We start from the raw sequence: 19,031 nt of genomic DNA on the forward strand, positions 1-19,031 counted from the left end.
AGCTTCAAACAGCACATTTCCGAGTCTGATCCTACTCGCATTAAGGAAATTATTGAAAGGGCCCTAGAAGATGGCAAATGGGTCGTTAATAAGGTAACCTTGATTTATAGAGTTAAAGCTACTGAAAGAGTATTTGAAACCTGCTTTTATCCATTTGTTATTGTTACAGTATACGAAGAGCCCTCCAGTTTGATTAGTGACCGATTGTAGAAGTTGACGGTAGAATGGTTTTTACTAGTACTTCAAATTAGGTAATTCAAAATGCCCTGGGTCAGTGTTGATAAGATTCCTGTTAGCATCAGCAGTGAAGACTTTTGGAGAGGCGTGGCTGTGTGGAATAAAGTTCCCCACGTTGTGAATAGACGCCTTGCCTGTTCTGAAGCTTTATTTAATGAACAAATGCAAAATGATATTTATGGGTCGAATCTGAAGGCGGCTATTCAGGAGGCTAAGCACTCATGTCCTTTAATCGAAGGAAAATGGGAAGATGTACTTCTTTTACTAAGAAACATGGAATATTCCTTTCCACATCCCGAAGAAGGTCGCCAACCGTCTGATGTGAACATTTTTCTGAAGAAACTTGTTCCTAAGAATCCTGAGCATCATGCACCAAACTTGGAATTGGAAATACACGGTAATTCTAGATGGAATATTGATTTAATCTTCTTCGTGCATTTACTTATAATTGACATGAGGAAGCCCATTTCTGTTTAGACTGTTCCATATTTTATTATTTTCATTTTAGTTGGCTTTGCATTCGTTTGAGGAGCATTGGTACTTACTTTCAATGTTTGTAACTTATTCCGAGTATTTAATTCCTACATGGTGGAAATTCTGAAAATTACCTCATTAATCATTGTTGTCATTTTAATAATCTTCGACCTTCACTCTAATGAAAATAATCATAGAACTTATGAAGGTGTAATAAGTTAGATAGTTTACTGTGGAGTAAAATGTTTTCTTTGTTCTACTAGTGCAAGATTAAACAACCTCTCGTTAACCGCATTCTCTCTCTTTATAAGTTACTGCATTTTTAATATGGAGAGGAATGCTTCACCCAAGTTACTTTGAATCCACTATCCAGTCATTTTTATTATATTAGTATCATTGTTATTCTGCTGTTTTAGATGAGTATTTGGTGAGCATGGCTATACACAACCCGACATTCCTCACCACAATAAACCCTTCTTCAATTACACATACATCATTCATCCTTTCCGATAATCATTAATCTATTCTATCTAGCAAGGATCTATCTACAATATCAAGTCACTTGGCTCCAATTTTATGGAATTAGAGTTTATTCTATTTATGTACTTGTATTTATTTCAAAGGGATATGCTGTGCTAAACTAATGTGTATGGAAGGATCTTTTGTATATTTACTATGGTCCCACACTTTTTTTACTTTTCCAGATTGTGGAGTTGATACAGCAATATATGCCATACTTTTTCAATCGATGACCAATGCACATATATCTCCTCCCATTCCTTATAAATTATCCTTAGTAAGCAATGGTAGATCTTCATTTTTGGAGCTTAGCGTTTTCAAAAAGGTTGAAATAGAAGTCAAGAATGACACCTTAGGCCTGAGCAATGCTGACAAAAGTGTGGAATGGCTAAAGGTTACCCTCCTGCCCAAGTTTTGCAAGTGGGCTGCCACACCTCTTAATGCATCAATTGGATCATTAAAGCTTGTACCAGTGGCCAGCTATGGAGTTCTATACCAGTCTTTAAAAAATAAGCATGCAGCAAAGCTGATGGATGTAAGTGTAGAAAAACTCTCTTAATATGTTTGTGACAAAAGAAAGAGCTATTTATGGTTTATTTACCTATCCAGAAAAGGGGCCCATTCAGGATTTTGCACTCCCAGCTTCTACCTTCACAAAACCAGCCAATGTTTTTAGCATTAATATGACTGGAAAACTGATGATGCATCGTTTTGTCCCAAATTTGTGTTGTTTCTGCTGACAGATGAACAGAAAATTTTATTCAGTTTGATACTCGAGGTGTCTTCTGTATCAGGGTAGTCCATAACTTTAAAGTAGTTATAAAATATGTTATTAGTGGAAAAGGACATTCATTTATTGTGGTTGAAAATGGCTATTTAGATTTAATGTAAGTTCTCTAAGTTTTATAGCATTTTTTTGACTAATGAGTCAAACCTTTTGCTTGCACTTGTTGAGGTATTTCCATATTATTTGTCTGTTTGTCATGGTTTTATCGATTCATTTAGTTGTAAGCCAGGTGTAGATCAGTATCGCATATCATGTATTGAAATTTTTTATCTTATTTTGAATGAGGAATGACAGAAAACATGATAACATGTTAATACAGTAAAACCCTTTATTTATACTTTTCTGGGGACCCAAGAATATGTATAATTTGAGAAAAGGATAATTTTCACTTTTAGATGCTTTATTACTGAAGTCATTCTTTTAATATATGTGAGTCAGCACTACCTTGCCATTCGACTGGAAACGTTGCCCAGCTTCAAAATGTTTTGAAGAAAGCAAAATTATTTTTGATTCAGTGTAGTTTTGATGCGATAAAGCAAGTTTCGATACTTTTCATTTTTCAGGAGCCCATCTTTGTTATATCTTTTGCATTGAGGAAGTACTAATGATCCAAATTGTGTGGTCAGCAGTTCTTGCATTTTTCACGTGCCAACATGTTTGATTCTAGGTCATTTTCAGCCCTAGTAATTATAAATTTTTTGCAATATGGATAGTCTCTCTTAGTTGTTGTTCCTATGTATAAATCACATAGCTAACCGCTAGTCATACGATATGGCGTATTTCTTAGGACAAATCTTTTCCTGACAGACTGATATTGCAAGTATAAGTAACTCACATTTCCATCACTAGTGGCACTATGTACTATCCTGCCATATTTAATTTCTTCCCTAAAACTGTTCACATTACTACTCTCCCTTCTCTTGATTTAAGTGTACATGTGCAAAATGAAGTAATAAAAGTTTCTTTATAAAGGCTGATATTCCTGAGTTACTATTTTAGAATATGAATCCTTAGCAGATAGTGAGGTAATTATTGGGAAAACTAGAAAGAATTTTCCCTTGCCCCTTATCAGTTCCATTTACCCATTATTTGATAGATTTTTACAATTTTTGTAGGTGCATGTGTATGTTAGTTGATAGTATATGTGTTTGCATGCTTGTAAGTTAAAAAGGCTTTCGCATGAATATATATGCCTCACTGCTCTTTTCCCTCTTTCATTATTTTGGGAAATATCGAGGAAAAATGGAAATACATCATTAAAGGGATATCGAGAGTCGCAAATGAAATTATAGGGACCGTTAATAGGAAAAGGACAAGGAAAGCATGGATCATTGATGAGATAATTAGAAATATAGGTGAGAGAAGAAAATGGATGAGTATAAACACAGAGCAAGGCAGAAGGAAGTACAAAGAGTTAAATAATAATTTGAGACAGGCAAAAAATATAGCAAAAGAACCATGGTTGAAGACGCAGTGCAAGGACATGGAAAGTTTGCTAAGGGTGAAATTAGTGTGCCACACAGCAAGGTTAAATCACTATCGGGAAGTAAGAAGGGAAGATCTGTGCTAAGAGTTAGAGATAAGTTGGGTAAGGTAATAGTTGAAACAGGAAAGATCCAAGAGAGGTAGGAGGAATATATAGGAAACGTATGGTAAAGAACTTAGGCTAACTAGCTTAGACATAGAAAGAGAATGTAACATAGATAATAAAGGAAGGAATCCAGTCAGAAGACTTGGTGAGATCGGTTTTGGTTCCTACTCCAAAAAAAGCAAAGGCTACATCATGTGAGGACTAAAGAATAATAAGTTTGATTTCCTACACAGCTGAATCGGTTCTCAGGATCCTCAACCTAAGGATAGAGAGCAGGGCAAATGATTACGACTTAATGAATTGAGTTATCATTATGCAGTGTGTCTGATTGCATCTTGTTGGGCAAGGCTTAGAAATGTAGCAGTTTTCAGTTGTCCATCCCAAACCTTCTATGAACAGTATCCTACCAAAAAATGACAATTGTCATATTAATTATCGTTAGGGCATCATATCAATTACATTTAGATTTTTGAAAGAATTTTCTAGCCATGTAGAACTTAAAATAAATTTTAATGAATTATAATTTCTCTTATTGATGATCCAAAGTCCAGAAAACATTTTATCCTTTTTTTACTGTATTTTAGATCCTATACTTAAGCTATGATAGAATATTGGTAATTGCAGTATTTTAATTTTCTACTCCTGGAATGTGCTTCAGTATGTTATTCTAAAAAGCATTCAACATGCTTTGTGACTTTAGTGAAATTTCATTTAGTGAGCATTTACATATATCTTTTATAAATATATATATAAAAATGTGTGTGGGTCGCGGTAGTCCAGTGGGTAGACCGTCGGGTCCTGGGTTCGATTCCTGGGCAAGGCACTATGGGCACCTACAACTCCACCCAAGCTAAAGTGATTTTTCGGGTGCCAGGTCTTCCTGGGAAACCATAACCGGCACATGAAAAGGAACTGGCCCCCCTACCCTGATGTGTGAATTTTCAACGCCGTATAGGGCTTAGTACTGGGTGATCTCTACCATCACCTACTAAACCGACCTTCGGGTTCATTACCATGTTTATGGTTATATATATATATATAACCATAATATATATATATATAACCATAATATATATATATATATATATATAATATATATATATATATATATATATATATATATTATATATAAACCATAAATACAGTAATCAACCCGAAGGTCGGTTTGGTAGGTGATGATAGAATTCACCCAGTACTAAGCCCGACGGCGTGTGAAATTGTTTATATGGTGCATCATCTGATAGCATTTGAGTAATTTGTATAGCAAGTGTGATAATTGTCAGAAGATATTTTTGGTGACACGATGCGTATCTTCATAATTTTATTAAATATATTATAATATTCCCCTCGATCCCCTTGTTAATATATATATTATGTGTATATATATTAATAGATATACATACATATAAGGTATATATGTGTATATTTAATGTATATATGTGTATATGTGTAACCTTTAACACAGTATATCCATATAGTAATGAATACATTTCTACATAAATCTCAGAAGTGTAATGTTTATCATTTCAGTTGTGGCCAGAAAGTACAGACCCACAGAAATTCATCCATGAAGATCTGGGAATCGCTGCTTACCTTTTATTACTTTGGGAGCAAGAAAGACATGAGAAGGGATTGAAGGAAAAACAATCATTTGTTGATATTGGGTGTGGAAATGGACTCTTGGTGTACATTCTCACTGAAGAAGGTCATCCTGGTCTTGGAGTTGATGTCCGCAGCCGTCGAATATGGGATATTTACCCTCCTACCACCACACTCAAGGCATGTTGATAGCAAATTAATGATTTAACTACGCATGCTCATACTAGTGTTATGTTTCTGTGTTTGTCAAAGCTTCAGTTCACTAGTATTCAAATAAAAGTTGTAAATGAAATGTGTAGTGACAGCTCATTTGCAGTTTTTCTTAATGCAGATGCCGGAACTGCTGATTACTGATGTAACTATCCTACATTAGCTATTATATATTAATTTTTAATTTTTTAGACTTTTTATGACATTCCAAGTACGTATAATGTGTTAATTTCCTATAGTTTGTTTTATTTTCCTTTCTTTATGCCCTGGTTAAAAAATGAAAGAACTTTTTATTCAGTTAAATTACTTTTGTTTATCATTTAATTTTACTGCAGAATCGGCCAATAAAATTATTAAGAATTTCTTTATAAAGAAAATCAACAAACGAACCAGAATACTCAATGAAGTAGGTACTATTAATAATGACCATGCTGATATTGTAAAAAGATACATACGAATCCTGTGTAAAGAGAAGGATCTGGTGGAAAATGGCGACCTTGTGAGAGAAGATGAGTCAGCAGAAGAAAACCCTGTTAACACTATAATGGTATAGAATTTGAGCTTGTGCTAAAGAGACGAATAAGCATTAGATGGTTTTTGGCTCGACTTAGTAGAAGTTCATGTTCATGGAATGAAGAAAAGGATGTATTTTTCCAAAGTTCTTTATTTTGGTAATTCTAGTATAGACCTTACCTAATGATGATGCCTACGTGTTGAAACTAGTAGTACCAAAATAAAGAACAGTGGAAAAATACATTGTGCTCTTCATTCCAAGACCAAACAAGCCCCCGGATTTTGATAACTGAGAACAAATTCTAAAAGGAATTATCATCACTGAGCAAAATGCAGTCACCTAGTGAAAGAAAGGCTGTTTAAACTAGTAAAGAGCATATATGCAAAAGAAGATATATTATCTGACTTTGAGAAAATGAAGATCCCTTTAGGACAAGGCTGTGCACTTTCCCTAATTATTTTTAAGGCTAGTATTCAAGATGCACTGAATGAGGTAATAGAAGACATGGATTTAAGGATAAAGATTCAGTGGAGGAAAAATATTATTTGAATTAAAGATGAGTGTGGTTACGACAGATAGTGAGGGAGATCTAAAGGCCATACTAAGATGATGGAGGAAATCATGGGGTATGAATACAATATTAAAAAACCATAGTAGTCAACCTAAAGGTTGGTTTGTTAGGTAACGGTAGACACACCTATTACTGAGTCCATCAATATGTGAAATTCACACATCAGGTTAGGGTGGCCAGTTTTTTTCTCTGTGGTTTCCCAGGATTCCCAGATTCTGGTCGTACCTTTGTGACGTTGTGCTTGGCGCAGCGTCACTTGCCCAGTTCGAATACGCGCGCCCCTCTCGCGAGCCGTAGAACGGCGGGGCGCTATTTGTGGGCGCCGACAATGTATGTAAGAAAAAAAGAAGAGCGGGGCGCGCCGCGCGCGGAGAGTGCCGGCCAACACGTGGTAAGGAGAGTTCGTTGTGAGATGCCCGAGAGAGAAGGTCGTGTGCTATCATCGTCGAGTCACCGACAGCCTGCGAACACCGGGGGTGCGCGTGCCAGCAACCGACCTCGCCGTGTGGGCCCCCCGCAGGCCCCGACCGGAACATCGGGAGCCAGCAGTCGACAGCGAGGCGGCCATCTTCGGCTGCAGCCGAGCGGCCACCCAACATCGTGGCCCAGCAGGCGTCGGCACCGCGCGTCATGTTTGCTTGGGAGCGCCCACACCTTTTCTTGTGATAATAAATAGTTCTTGTGAAGTTTACTCGTCGTAGTCCATTTTTATGCGCCTCCTAGCGTCCCTCGTGATTTCAGCTGAAGAGCCGCTGCCCACCCCGGGGCACATAAAAGGTGAGCGAGCCCTCCCCTGGGACGAGGAGTGTGATGGGCCAGGTGACAGCCAGCGGCGTGACTCTGCGGCTAGCCATGCGGCTAGCCTGGCGCCCTCAAAACAAGTAGAGTCGCGGCCTCCCTTGTCTCGCGGTATCGGGGAAAATTTATCTATGAATTAAATACCGCGTCACAAATGGCGCCCAACGTGGGGCAGCCTTTCTATTGTTGTGCGAGAAAAGTGACAATTATATTTCGAGAATGCGCATGAGGCGCGAGTGTAAAATGGCGTCGCGTCGGCCTTGACGAGGCAACAATGGTGTGAAGGAGAGCGAGCGGAGTGATACCGGCATGGTGTGCATAGCGTGTGTGTGAGCGGGAACGATGCGTGAGTAACATCGCGCGAGCGCCAGTTATTACGTACAGCTCTTTCGCGAGCGGTATACAATTTTTCTATTTGATTTATATATTAGTCCTTTTTTTTCGCTATACATTTTCATGAAATTAAAAAATTTAAAATTCTTTGTGAGGGAAGCAGTAAATAAGAGATTATAATTTCTACTCAATCTTTTGTACTTGAATGTGGTTTGTGCGGTTGCTTTGAGTGGTTGCTTGGCGTTGAGGGTGGGATGAAAGCTGTGAACATTCCCGAGGCGACTTGTTTCCAGTTAAGTTGCGGAGGGACGATCGGTTTCTAAGATTAACTTCTATTATTGGCGTGAGGGAAGCTCCGTGCGTGGCCACGTATCCCCAGAGTGGCAGAGGATCCTTTGAAAAGAGGAAGTGGAGTTTGTAATTTTTGAATTTTGAGGTTAGGTTATGCTTTTAATATAGAATTCTGATTTATTCTACCCTATTTGTTATAATAACTGTAGAACAGGGAAATATCTTTAGATTAGGATTAAATTTTTGCAGTAAGCGTATTTTAGGTTAGGTGGGGCAAATCCTTTAATTATTCAATAGGTTAAGAATTTTCTTCTTCCTAATTTACAATGGAGGGTGACACTGGATTTTTGGCGAGATATCAGAGAGATATGAGGGCACTGCTACGGCATTCAGCGGTAAAGGCAGAATTTGAAATAATTAAGCAAATGAGTGAAGAAGAGGTGGAAAATGAGTTGTCAAGTAAAGGACACTCCTTGGTAGGGCCACTCTTAGTGCGCAAAGAGCGATTATTGCGGGCTAAGCTTCTTTTGGCACAACCACGATTAGGAACACCATGGTCCAAAGAATTGGACGAGGATGTGCAGCCTGACGATGTAACCCTCTCAGGAGCTCTACACGCCTTAAACTGGGACGAAGACCTAGATGCAGGGCGGAAAATGAAACGAGCATGCAGTAAGGGGCATAAAAAGAAGTACATCGAGACGGAGAAAGTTGCCGCAAGCGACGGAGAAATTAATGAGGAACTGAACCCCATTCAGACCATTACAGCAAACGCAGCGGGAGGCCCTCAGCCCAAACTGCCGCTGCTGGACTCATATGATTTTCCACCGCTGGGGGAAAGGAAAGAAGCGTCAAATTTGACCAGAGAAAAGGAAAAACTGCGCATTCTGCCTTCGGAAGCGAAATCAAATCAGAAAGAGATACCAGTACAGAGCGACCGCAACTCTGAGGAAATAAAGGAGTTGCGGAGTCAATTGCAACAGCAGAACGAGATGATCAACAACCTAACGGATGGAATTAGCCGAATTTTACAAAAATTGGGCAGTGAGAAGAACGATAAGGAAGTGAACTTGAGAAAGGGTTCCAGGAAAAAGTATCGGAGGGAAATAACATCCACTTCGTCATCTTCTTCAGAGTCGGAGGTAACGAGCGGGTCGTTATTTACTGACAGCGGTGATGACTCGGACGATACATCAGGGAACGATGGACATAGACAGAGCATCAGCTCTGAGTTAGGAAGGGCCAGTGCTCCGAGAACATTGGCATCTAAATCCAAGAGACATCGTACGAGCTCGTCACGCTCAGCTGAAATCTCGCAAAGATGCATAAAGGCGTTCCAGAGTTGGAAGCTTGAATTTCGAGGAGACGGCAATTCAAAGGCAAGAGAGTACCTCCAGAAGTTGGGAAACATCAGAGCCAGCACTAATGCCTCGGAAAGCGATATCTTGAAGGTTTTGCCGTTTACTCTTCGAGATACCGCTTACAACTGGTATGCGGCCACGGAGGAGTACATCAAAGACTGGAATGACTTTGAACGACGATTTAAACAGAGATTCGTCGAAGAGTGGGACGAAGGGCAAGTGATGAGGGAAATTACCAATAGAACCCAAGGGAGGAAGGATAGGATAGTAGAATTTATAGGCAACTTACAACATCTTTCTAAATATTTGAAGAAACCGTTGTCAGAGAGGAAACTGCTCAAGGTCGCATTGAGCAATATACTTCCAGAATATCGAAATGAGATAAAGGATCGACGCCTTAAGACGTTGGATGAACTGATGGATTGTGGTCAGAAGTATGAAAGAAGAATGGCAATCAATGCTCGTTATCATGACCCTATGCCAGCTAGCGAGTCGCTAATCACGACTGGCGCTTATGTGAGGAAAGGAGAAGAGCAAGAATCAAGAAAACTAGCGAAAGTAGGGGCCCTGGGGAGCAATGTGGAGGAAATGAATAAGAAGACCAGCGAACTTCAACCCAATGAGGTCAAGAAAAAGTCCATTACGGATGGAGGAGGGAGAATACCGCCCACCATGGGGAAAAATGGCGAGCTGTCCCCTCCGAGAGAGGTCACGCCCAGCTCCTCTGGGGCAGGTTACAATGGCCGATGGGACAACCGGGCCATGACGAGACCTACGTGGTCTAGGCCTTCACAGGCGAGAAACCAGGGACCGGACTTTGACGGAGCTTGTTATTCCTGCGGAGAGTCGGGACATAGGGCAAATGCGTGCCCGAGAGTCCAGTGTTTCAGCTGTGGCGCAAGAGGGCATATCAGTGTCAATTGCCCCAGTCGACCTGGAAGGACCCAAGAAAAGTGCCAACTTTGCGGCAAGGTCGGCTTATTGGCAATTAATTGCCCTAATTGCAAACACCTGTTTACTCGGCAGGAAAACGGACAAGCGGGGAGTCGCCTAGCCCAAGCGGCTTCCCCGCAAACCAATCCGTCGAACACGAAACGGCTGAATTAGATCTAGGTAATCATAGGAATAAGTCGATTAGGTTAGGAAATGGTGATTCGATTTTGGAAAAGCCGAGTTGGACAGACAAATTCTGCGAACCAAATTCGATCAAGGGAGATGTAAATAGTGGAATAAAGGATTGTATAGGGAAAGGAAGGGAGATAAACTCAGATGGGCCAGATGAAACATCTGCTCCTAGGTCGAGTTGGACAGCCAACATCCACCACCCATCTGAGGCGTTGGCAAAGATCAAGGATGAAGAAATCTACAGATCGAGGTGGACAGCCAACCTCTATCTATCTGGCCAATGCAATGGAGCTATCAGAAAAAGCTCTCCAGCTGAGCAGTGGAGACGGACGGCCGACCTCCACTGCAAAGCTGATATTTGCTGTCCAGCCGTTGATTTCGCCGAGCCGAGCGGGTCAGCCCGTCTCCGCCCATCAAATCAACCGCATATGGGGCAGAAGGCGCATTGGTCGACGGAGTCAGCTCCGCTCTGCCAATCCGTTAGGTCGGAAGAAAGCGAAAGGGTCAAGTCCTTGGTAGGATCGAACAGGCCAGCCTGTCTCCAGCCACCAAAGCAAGCAGGGAGTGAGAGAATGAGTGAGAGGCCTCAGAGCATCTCGTCGGTGCCACAAAGCCCGCCGAGACATGCGTGGAATGTAGATTCTGCCCAGTCGCTTCACGCGGGCCGGAAATCAGAACAGGACAGCGATTATGAGAAATTGCCTCAAGTACTGTTCACTCTGGATCGGTTGTGTACCAACAAAGGGACGGGCAGGAATGAGTCGAGTGAGAGTGTGACATACCCTGTAACCATTGAGGACAAACCTGATAGGCTGTGTCCGGTTCAGGGAGGGGGAGTCGGCGTGGAGTCCACGCCTAGAGTGAGTTTAGCGAGTGTGACGGCAGAGAATAGAGACCAAGTCTCAGTCCTGATCGGGGGAAAAGAGTACATTGCGCTCTATGACCCCGGGGCTCAAGTGACCATAGTAGGTCCCGAGGTGGTGAAAAGGTATAAGTCAAGACTGAAGGGGTCAATGACTCAAGTGACGATGCCAATGACGCCCATACCAGCTAAGACTTTGGGATACCTAGATGTGACGATTACCATCGATGAAAAAACGGAGAAGATGCAATGGAAAGCCGCTGATTTCCTGTCTTCTCATCAAGTGATCGTTGGAGCGGATTTGAAAAACCTTTTTTCAATTGATACGATGTCCGCGGAGAAGTGTTGGAGAGCAAAAAAGGGCCCGTGGCACCCATTTTGGAAGAAAGGGACAAGAAATGAACCACACATTTTCGCAGAATGCGCGGGTCTATCAGTCCTAGAGAGTTATCAAAGCGTAAGGCTCAGCGCACTACTGAGCGAATTTAATAGAGAGGAAGTGAAACAGGGTGAGAAAAAAAACATGGAATGTGGAGGCATCACTACGCTCACTGATGACCAGAGAAGAAGACTGAACAAGGTAATAGAGCAAGCGATCACAGAGGGCCCGAAGTTAATGCTGCTGACAGAACACCATATTGACGTTCAAGGAGCAGAACCAATAAAACATCGGCCGAGACGAATGTCTCCTAGAATGATGGAAGTAGCTCAACAGGAACTTCAGAGGATGTTAGACGAGGGAGTAGTGGAAAGGTCGGCCTCAGCTTGGAGCAGTGCGCCAGTCATTGTCAAGAAAGCAGATGGTAGCGCGAGATTCTGTATCGATTACAGAGACCTTAATAAGGTTACAAAGAAGGATGCGTACCCTCTGCCTAATATGGATTCAATCCTTGACAAGCTGAGGAAGGCCAAGTATATATCGAAAATCGATCTCCTTTGGGCCTACAACCAGATTCCTATGGAGGAATCGTCTAAGAAGTACACAGCCTTTGCTATTCCTGGCTCAGGTCTGTTCCAGTTCCGACGAATGCCATTCGGTTTGACGAACGCACCAGCAACGTTCCAACGACTAATTGATTCGTTGTTCGGGCCAGAATTCGAACCAATAATGTTCGGATATCTGGACGACATAATCATAGTCACCGAATTATTCGATGAACATTTGAAATGGGTCGAAATTGTGTTGAGAAAACTGGACCAGGCAGGGCTAGTAATCAATAAGGAGAAGAGCGAGTTTTGTTGTACCAGGGCTGCATATCTTGGATATCTGTTAGACGCAGAGGGACTTAGACCAGATCCGGAAAAGATAGCTCCAGTCGTGAATTATCCAGCACCATCTAACCTCAAACAACTAAGACGATTTCTTGGTATGATTGGATGGTACGCTCGGTTCATAAAGGACGATTCGGAAATCAAGCTTCCATTGGTCAAGTTATTGCACAAAGGTCAAGAGTGGGAATGGACAGAGGAACAGCAGAAAGCGTTTGAGACATACAAAAGGGCCATTACAGAAGCCCCGGTCTTGGCAAGGCCGGACTTCTCTAAACCCTTCATCGTACAAACTGATGCGAGTAGTGAAGCAATTGGAGGTGTTCTTTCTCAAGTGAATGAGGACGGAGAACATCCAATCGTTTATGTCAGCCGAGTTCTCACATCAGCTGAGAAAAACTATACGACGACAGAGAGAGAGTTATTAGCTATTCTATGGGCCATAAAAAAACTAAGGCCTTATTTAGAGGGCTACAAGTTCCTCGTGATCACAGACCACTCCGCACTCCAATACCTACGAAATCTCAAGGAACCTACGGGTAGGCTCGCGAGGTGGGCGCTGGAGTTGCAGCAGTGGGACTTCGAGGTGGTGCATCGTCGAGGTAAAATCCATGATTTGCCTGATGCACTATCTCGTATGTACGAGCAACTATCTGGCGAAGAGAAGATCGCTGAAATTACGGAAGTAAAGGATGAGGACCACCAACGCAGAGTCGAGGAAGTCACCAAATATCCGGAGAGGTATAAAAATTGGAAGGTCGAAGCGGGCCACTTGTATCGTTACAAGTACGATGAGCTGCTCGATCCAATCGCTGATTGTGAAGAGGGCTGGAAACTCGTGCTTCCAAAAGAATGTCGAGAGCGGGTCATAAGGGATGCCCATTGTGAACCTTCATCGGGCCACCTCGGAGTGGAAAAGACCTTCGATCGAGTCGTACGAGATTACTATTGGAGAGGGGCCTATCACGACATTCACAACTTTGTGAGGCAATGTCAGGACTGTCAACAGTTCAAAACGTCGCAGCAAGCGCCTCAGGGACTATTGGGTAAAAAAACGGTAGAGAGACCATGGAGCGTCGTAGCAGCAGATCTCATGGAGTTTCCGCTTAGCAAAGCCAAGAACAAGTACTTAATAATCTTTCAGGACTTATTTTCAAGATGGGTGGAGCTAAAGGCGGTCAGAGCTGCTACGGGGGCCAACGTGGTTAAAGCACTTGAGGAGCTTGTCCTATTTCGCTGGGGAACGCCGGAGTATCTCTTGACAGATAATGGAAAAGAGTTTGATAACAAATGCGTAGGAGAAGCATTGGCAGAGTATGGAATAACGCATACAACAACGCCTCCATACCATGCTCAGGCAAACCCAGTGGAAAGATCCAATCGAACGCTGAAGACGGCCATCGCGATGTTTGTAGAAAAAGACCATAGAGACTGGGATCAGCATTTACACGAACTAAGGCATGCAGTCAACACCGCGAAGCAGGCCTCGACTAAGATCTCGCCAGCCTACTTGAACTTCGGAAGGCATCCACTACCAGTGAAGAGTTTGCGGCGCGAGCTTGAGAAGGGGGAAGGCATAGAGAGCAGATTGGATCCACAAGCGTGGAAAAAGAGGGCCGATAGGTTAGGCTTATTACGAGATCTAGTAGCCGAGAACATAGAGAAAGCTCAGGAAAAACAGGCGCGAGCGTATAATAAGGGTAGAAGAAACATCGAATTTAATGTAGGAGACCTAGTAATGCGTAGGACCCACCATCTGTCCAGTGGGATTGATAGGTTTTCAGCCAAGCTAGCCCCTAAATTTGAAGGACCGATCGAGATACTAAAAAAACTGTCTCCAACAGTTTATATCGTAGAAACGCGTTCCAATAAGCAAAACGCGAAAGTAGATATTGGTGACTTGAAAAGATATATAGCACCAAGATCCACTCGTCAAAGTGGTGAGTCCTCCGAGCGCCAAGCCCACGGAGCACACTCTCAAAAAAATTCCTTATGAATTTTGGTATTATGCAATAGGTCAGCATTGTGTGTTTGCCTCATGTTATCTTGTCTGTGTGTCAAAGTGAGCGATTTATTTTTCAATGATGTGAAAATCTCTGTCGGACATTATTGTTGTTATGGCACATAGCCCTTGAATTGTGGTGAATGAAAGTTTGCAAACGAGGTGTGATGTGTTTGAGCTGAGGACGTACTGCCTTTTATAGAGTGAATTATCTGAGCGAGTGATGCTTTTGTTGAAATTTTGTGAGAAATTCCCTTGGAATGTATGAAAGATTCATGCCAAAAGTTTGTTCATACCAAATGTATTACTTGATGTTCATAGAGAATGTGGTTAAAATTAGAAAAAGTTGTGCTATCCATTTTCTATCCAATAGCTGAAGACAGAATCTCAAAACTGAGTGAACTACTGGTAGAAATCTGTGAAATTGTTGTTATTATATTGTGTTCATAGGTTTCAGTTGCAGGCTCGTTTGTAAGCGGTCCACTCGGACGAGTGTCCGGTTTAGGGAGGGGGTATGTGACGTTGTGCTTGGCGCAGCGTCACTTGCCCAGTTCGAATACGCGCGCCCCTCTCGCGAGCCGTAGAACGGCGGGGCGCTATTTGTGGGCGCCGACAATGTATGTAAGAAAAAAAGAAGAGCGGGGCGCGCCGCGCGCGGAGAGTGCCGGCCAACACGTGGTAAGGAGAGTTCGTTGTGAGATGCCCGAGAGAGAAGGTCGTGTGCTATCATCGTCGAGTCACCGACAGCCTGCGAACACCGGGGGTGCGCGTGCCAGCAACCGACCTCGCCGTGTGGGCCCCCCGCAGGCCCCGACCGGAACATCGGGAGCCAGCAGTCGACAGCGAGGCGGCCATCTTCGGCTGCAGCCGAGCGGCCACCCAACATCGTGGCCCAGCAGGCGTCGGCACCGCGCGTCATGTTTGCTTGGGAGCGCCCACACCTTTTCTTGTGATAATAAATAGTTCTTGTGAAGTTTACTCGTCGTAGTCCATTTTTATGCGCCTCCTAGCGTCCCTCGTGATTTCAGCTGAAGAGCCGCTGCCCACCCCGGGGCACATAAAAGGTGAGCGAGCCCTCCCCTGGGACGAGGAGTGTGATGGGCCAGGTGACAGCCAGCGGCGTGACTCTGCGGCTAGCCATGCGGCTAGCCTGGCGCCCTCAAAACAAGTAGAGTCGCGGCCTCCCTTGTCTCGCGGTATCGGGGAAAATTTATCTATGAATTAAATACCGCGTCACACCTTAAAATCACAAAGCTTGAGCAAAGCTGAGGGTGCTAAGGGCCATCTCCTGGAACTTGGTCAGTAGTCCTACACTCTGACTGGACCAACACATCCCTGAATATGATATAAAGATCAATGAAACTAAAAATAAATTAATACTATATTGCCAGAAAAGAAAAACTTAAGAGATAATAATGAACAAACATTGGAGGAGGATAATATATGTACCAACCTCAGAAGCAGAATCTCCAAAGTGCATGTTCTTCATCACAAGAGCTTCAACAAGACAATTTTGGACGTAGTGATTTGAGGAAAAGGGATTCCAAGGTAGACCATAACTTAGGTATATAAATCAAATGGAAGATGCTTAATATGCCCTCTATACCGATTTCGAAAGAAGAACAGAAAATAATGGAAGACCTATATGAGTAATTTAATTTTTAGGTGCCTCGATGACTGAAGTTATTTGCAACCAATCAGTGGTTGGAGTACCTATGAAGAAGAAATTTCATGATGCTGAAGTTTATACAGGAGCAATGGTACATCTGACAACAACCCCCTCAATGATGTACTATTAGTCCTGAATATGATACGGTCTAGTGACATCATCTAAAAAAATTTTGTTTTCAAATGCAAAACCTGTAAAATTTATTACTTTCCTACCATCATAAATGAGAATCCAATGGTCTCGATCTCCCCTCTCAAAAATATACTTGACAGCAAACATGAAGAAAGTTTTGAACGATGCACATACCAATACACTCAACTCAGTGTGCCCAAACCTTTTCATATTTTTAAGGGTCCAGCAAATTTCTACTCTATGGCAATATCAGGGTGTTAGAGTCAGGGAAACCTGAGAAATGTCTAGGAAATAAATGACTGGGATTAGGGAATAATAGGGAAAATTCTGGAATATCATTCTTGTTTTTGAGTTTTGTATTACTGTGCAAACACTTCACAATGCTGATGAAGTCTGAAGTCTGCCATTTCCTAGCTCAAAATTGTGGATTTTATTTTCACTGGTTGTAATACCATTCATGTATTTGTCAATGACATCAGATCCTCCTGCCCTTTTGGTCAAACTCACCTCCTTCAGCATATTCTATATGCCAAACATTTATAAGTCAAGAAGAATCATTAGGAATATCAGCAATGCATCCTTTGTGTGTGGATATGAGATGAAGATTGAAATACGTCAAAATTTTCAAATGTAAGATATGGCTGACTATGTGATGAAAATTCTTGGGAAAGTCTCCTTTGAATAAAAAAATATGCAAGGCAATCCTACCATGTATGGAAAATGTTATTCTGATCCCTTATTGGTCCAGGAATAAATGATATCTTAAATCTATCTGTTCTACACTTAATATCTATAATTTTATTGACTTGATCTTGTCTACCTTGGTACGATGGGGTAATAATATATTTTCAACAGCATGGCTTTAGAGACATCTTTCCAATTAATTCAAGAGATTTAATCCATAATTCAACCTTCGTTCCATGAATAATTCCATGCCTAGCTCCACTAATATTTTGGATACGCACTAAGTTTGGCTTTACATGTTACAAATATAACTCCTCCTTGATGCACACAATCCAATTTGGCTACAATCCAACTGAGGATCCCATATACTAGCAGCACATTCCAAATGAGGTCTAACCAACGAAAGATAACATTTCTCTTTAACCTTTTCATCACATGCACCCAGCATTCTTCCAATAAATCCTAATTTTTGTTTCCTATAATATCACAGTTATGCTTTTAAATATTTTAAGGGGATTCTTCTCATTGGTCTTGGAGGTGCCTTTGTAAAATTGAGGCTTTTCCATTACCAAATAAATAACTGTGAAAAACTAGTTTCCCACAGCTTTTAATGCCCTAAGACAAATATACATTGATGAGAGCTGCTAGAGGGTAGATAACATTCAAATAGCTAGAAAATTATAAGTAGAGTGAGACAGACAAGGCATAGAAGGGCAAGTTTATTGATGCCCAAGTGTTGTATTTAAAGGAATTTTGAGGCATAGTAGCAATATCTGAAATAAATTATTTTTCTGAAACTTTTCCCAATACTTTTTATACAAACTATGTAAGTATTTGCATTCCCTTGCAGACAAGAACAAATTAAGAGATAGAGAAAGGAAGAGTACCCTGAAAAGAGAAGGCTTGTAAAGAAAGTAAGTTATCTGCAAACAAAAACATACAAATTTTGATGGTGAACTAAAAGACACCAAGCCTAAACCATATTATGACATCTGAAATTTATTATGAGGATAGAAAGAAATTTTACACTTCCACAAAGTTAAACCTGAAACTGTTATGTTTATCTTAAATTCAAGCTAATAGTGTTAGACTGCTTCATCTGAAAATTTTCTTTGAGGTCTGAGGGGCTACTAAGTATCAGATCTGAAATCCATCTGTAAGGTCTCTCATTTTGAGTGAGAATGTGGAGAGGCACCTTGAAGTGGATGATACTCTAGAATTCTAAGCATATTAAAAAAAAAGAAACAGAGAAGACAAAGTATACCTGATAGTTTTAACCCCCTGGCACACCAATGAACTGTGCTTGAGATCCTTGTCATGTTCTATTCTTTGTTTAGAAACATCCTAACCACATAGTGAAATCATGAGAAAATGTTATTAGAAACCTCGATAAGGGCATCTTACTTAGTAAATACTAGAGTTGTTTAATAAGTCCATCCAAAAATTACTACAGTTTTCTGGGATAAGCCATTTTTTTTAACAAAGCCTATACATTTGGTCCACAGCTGCTTCAGTTTGTTGATTCCTCCCAAATTACATCATTGTTCCCACTCTGCAAAATAGCTATTCATTTCCATGATCACCTTCCCATTTGAATCGAATTCCTTCCCATCAGCTACTTCTTGAAATTGGAGAACATGTAGTGGCCTGAGAAGGCCAAAACTGGAGAAGGGGTGGGGTAGAGAAAAAGCTGGAATTGTAACATAATTTTGCAGCCATAACTTCAGAGAGAGAGTTTGTGTATTTCTGTGATAGAGAATGACTTTTTGTGGTTCAATCATGGACATTTTTCTTACAGCCCCAATTTCAGTCTAATAACAATACTAAGTGTGCACCTACAAGAGTTTGACCCTTTTCCAAAGTTAGAGGACTATTCCATGTGAATCCCAAAGCACAGTTGCCATTACCTTCCCTGCTGAAGAAAGGGTGTCGACTTGTTTCACTCTTATTGTCAGCCTATTCCTTAGTGTTAGGTATGAGGTGGTGTTTCCATGCTTTGTCAA

At 41.5% G+C, this 19,031-nt stretch overlaps 1 protein-coding gene across 1 annotated transcript in view; it reads left to right on the top strand.

Annotated features, from left to right (window-relative positions):
* Positions 1-19,031, top strand: part of LOC139691769 (probable tRNA (uracil-O(2)-)-methyltransferase) — a 21,581-nt gene continuing 2,550 nt past the window's right edge. The window contains exons 1-4 of the mRNA XM_071589626.1: positions 1-93; positions 170-634; positions 1,416-1,765; positions 5,139-5,387. Of these exons, the coding sequence (XP_071445727.1) occupies positions 262-634; positions 1,416-1,765; positions 5,139-5,387 (972 nt within the window). The 5' untranslated portion in view covers positions 1-93; positions 170-261. The remainder of the gene's footprint in view (positions 94-169; positions 635-1,415; positions 1,766-5,138; positions 5,388-19,031) is intronic.

The sequence above is a fragment of the Hetaerina americana genome, unplaced genomic scaffold (genome assembly GCF_022747635.1).
Source record: "Hetaerina americana unplaced genomic scaffold, ioHetAmer1.1.p SCAF_4, whole genome shotgun sequence".
Taxonomy (NCBI): domain Eukaryota; kingdom Metazoa; phylum Arthropoda; class Insecta; order Odonata; family Calopterygidae; genus Hetaerina; species Hetaerina americana.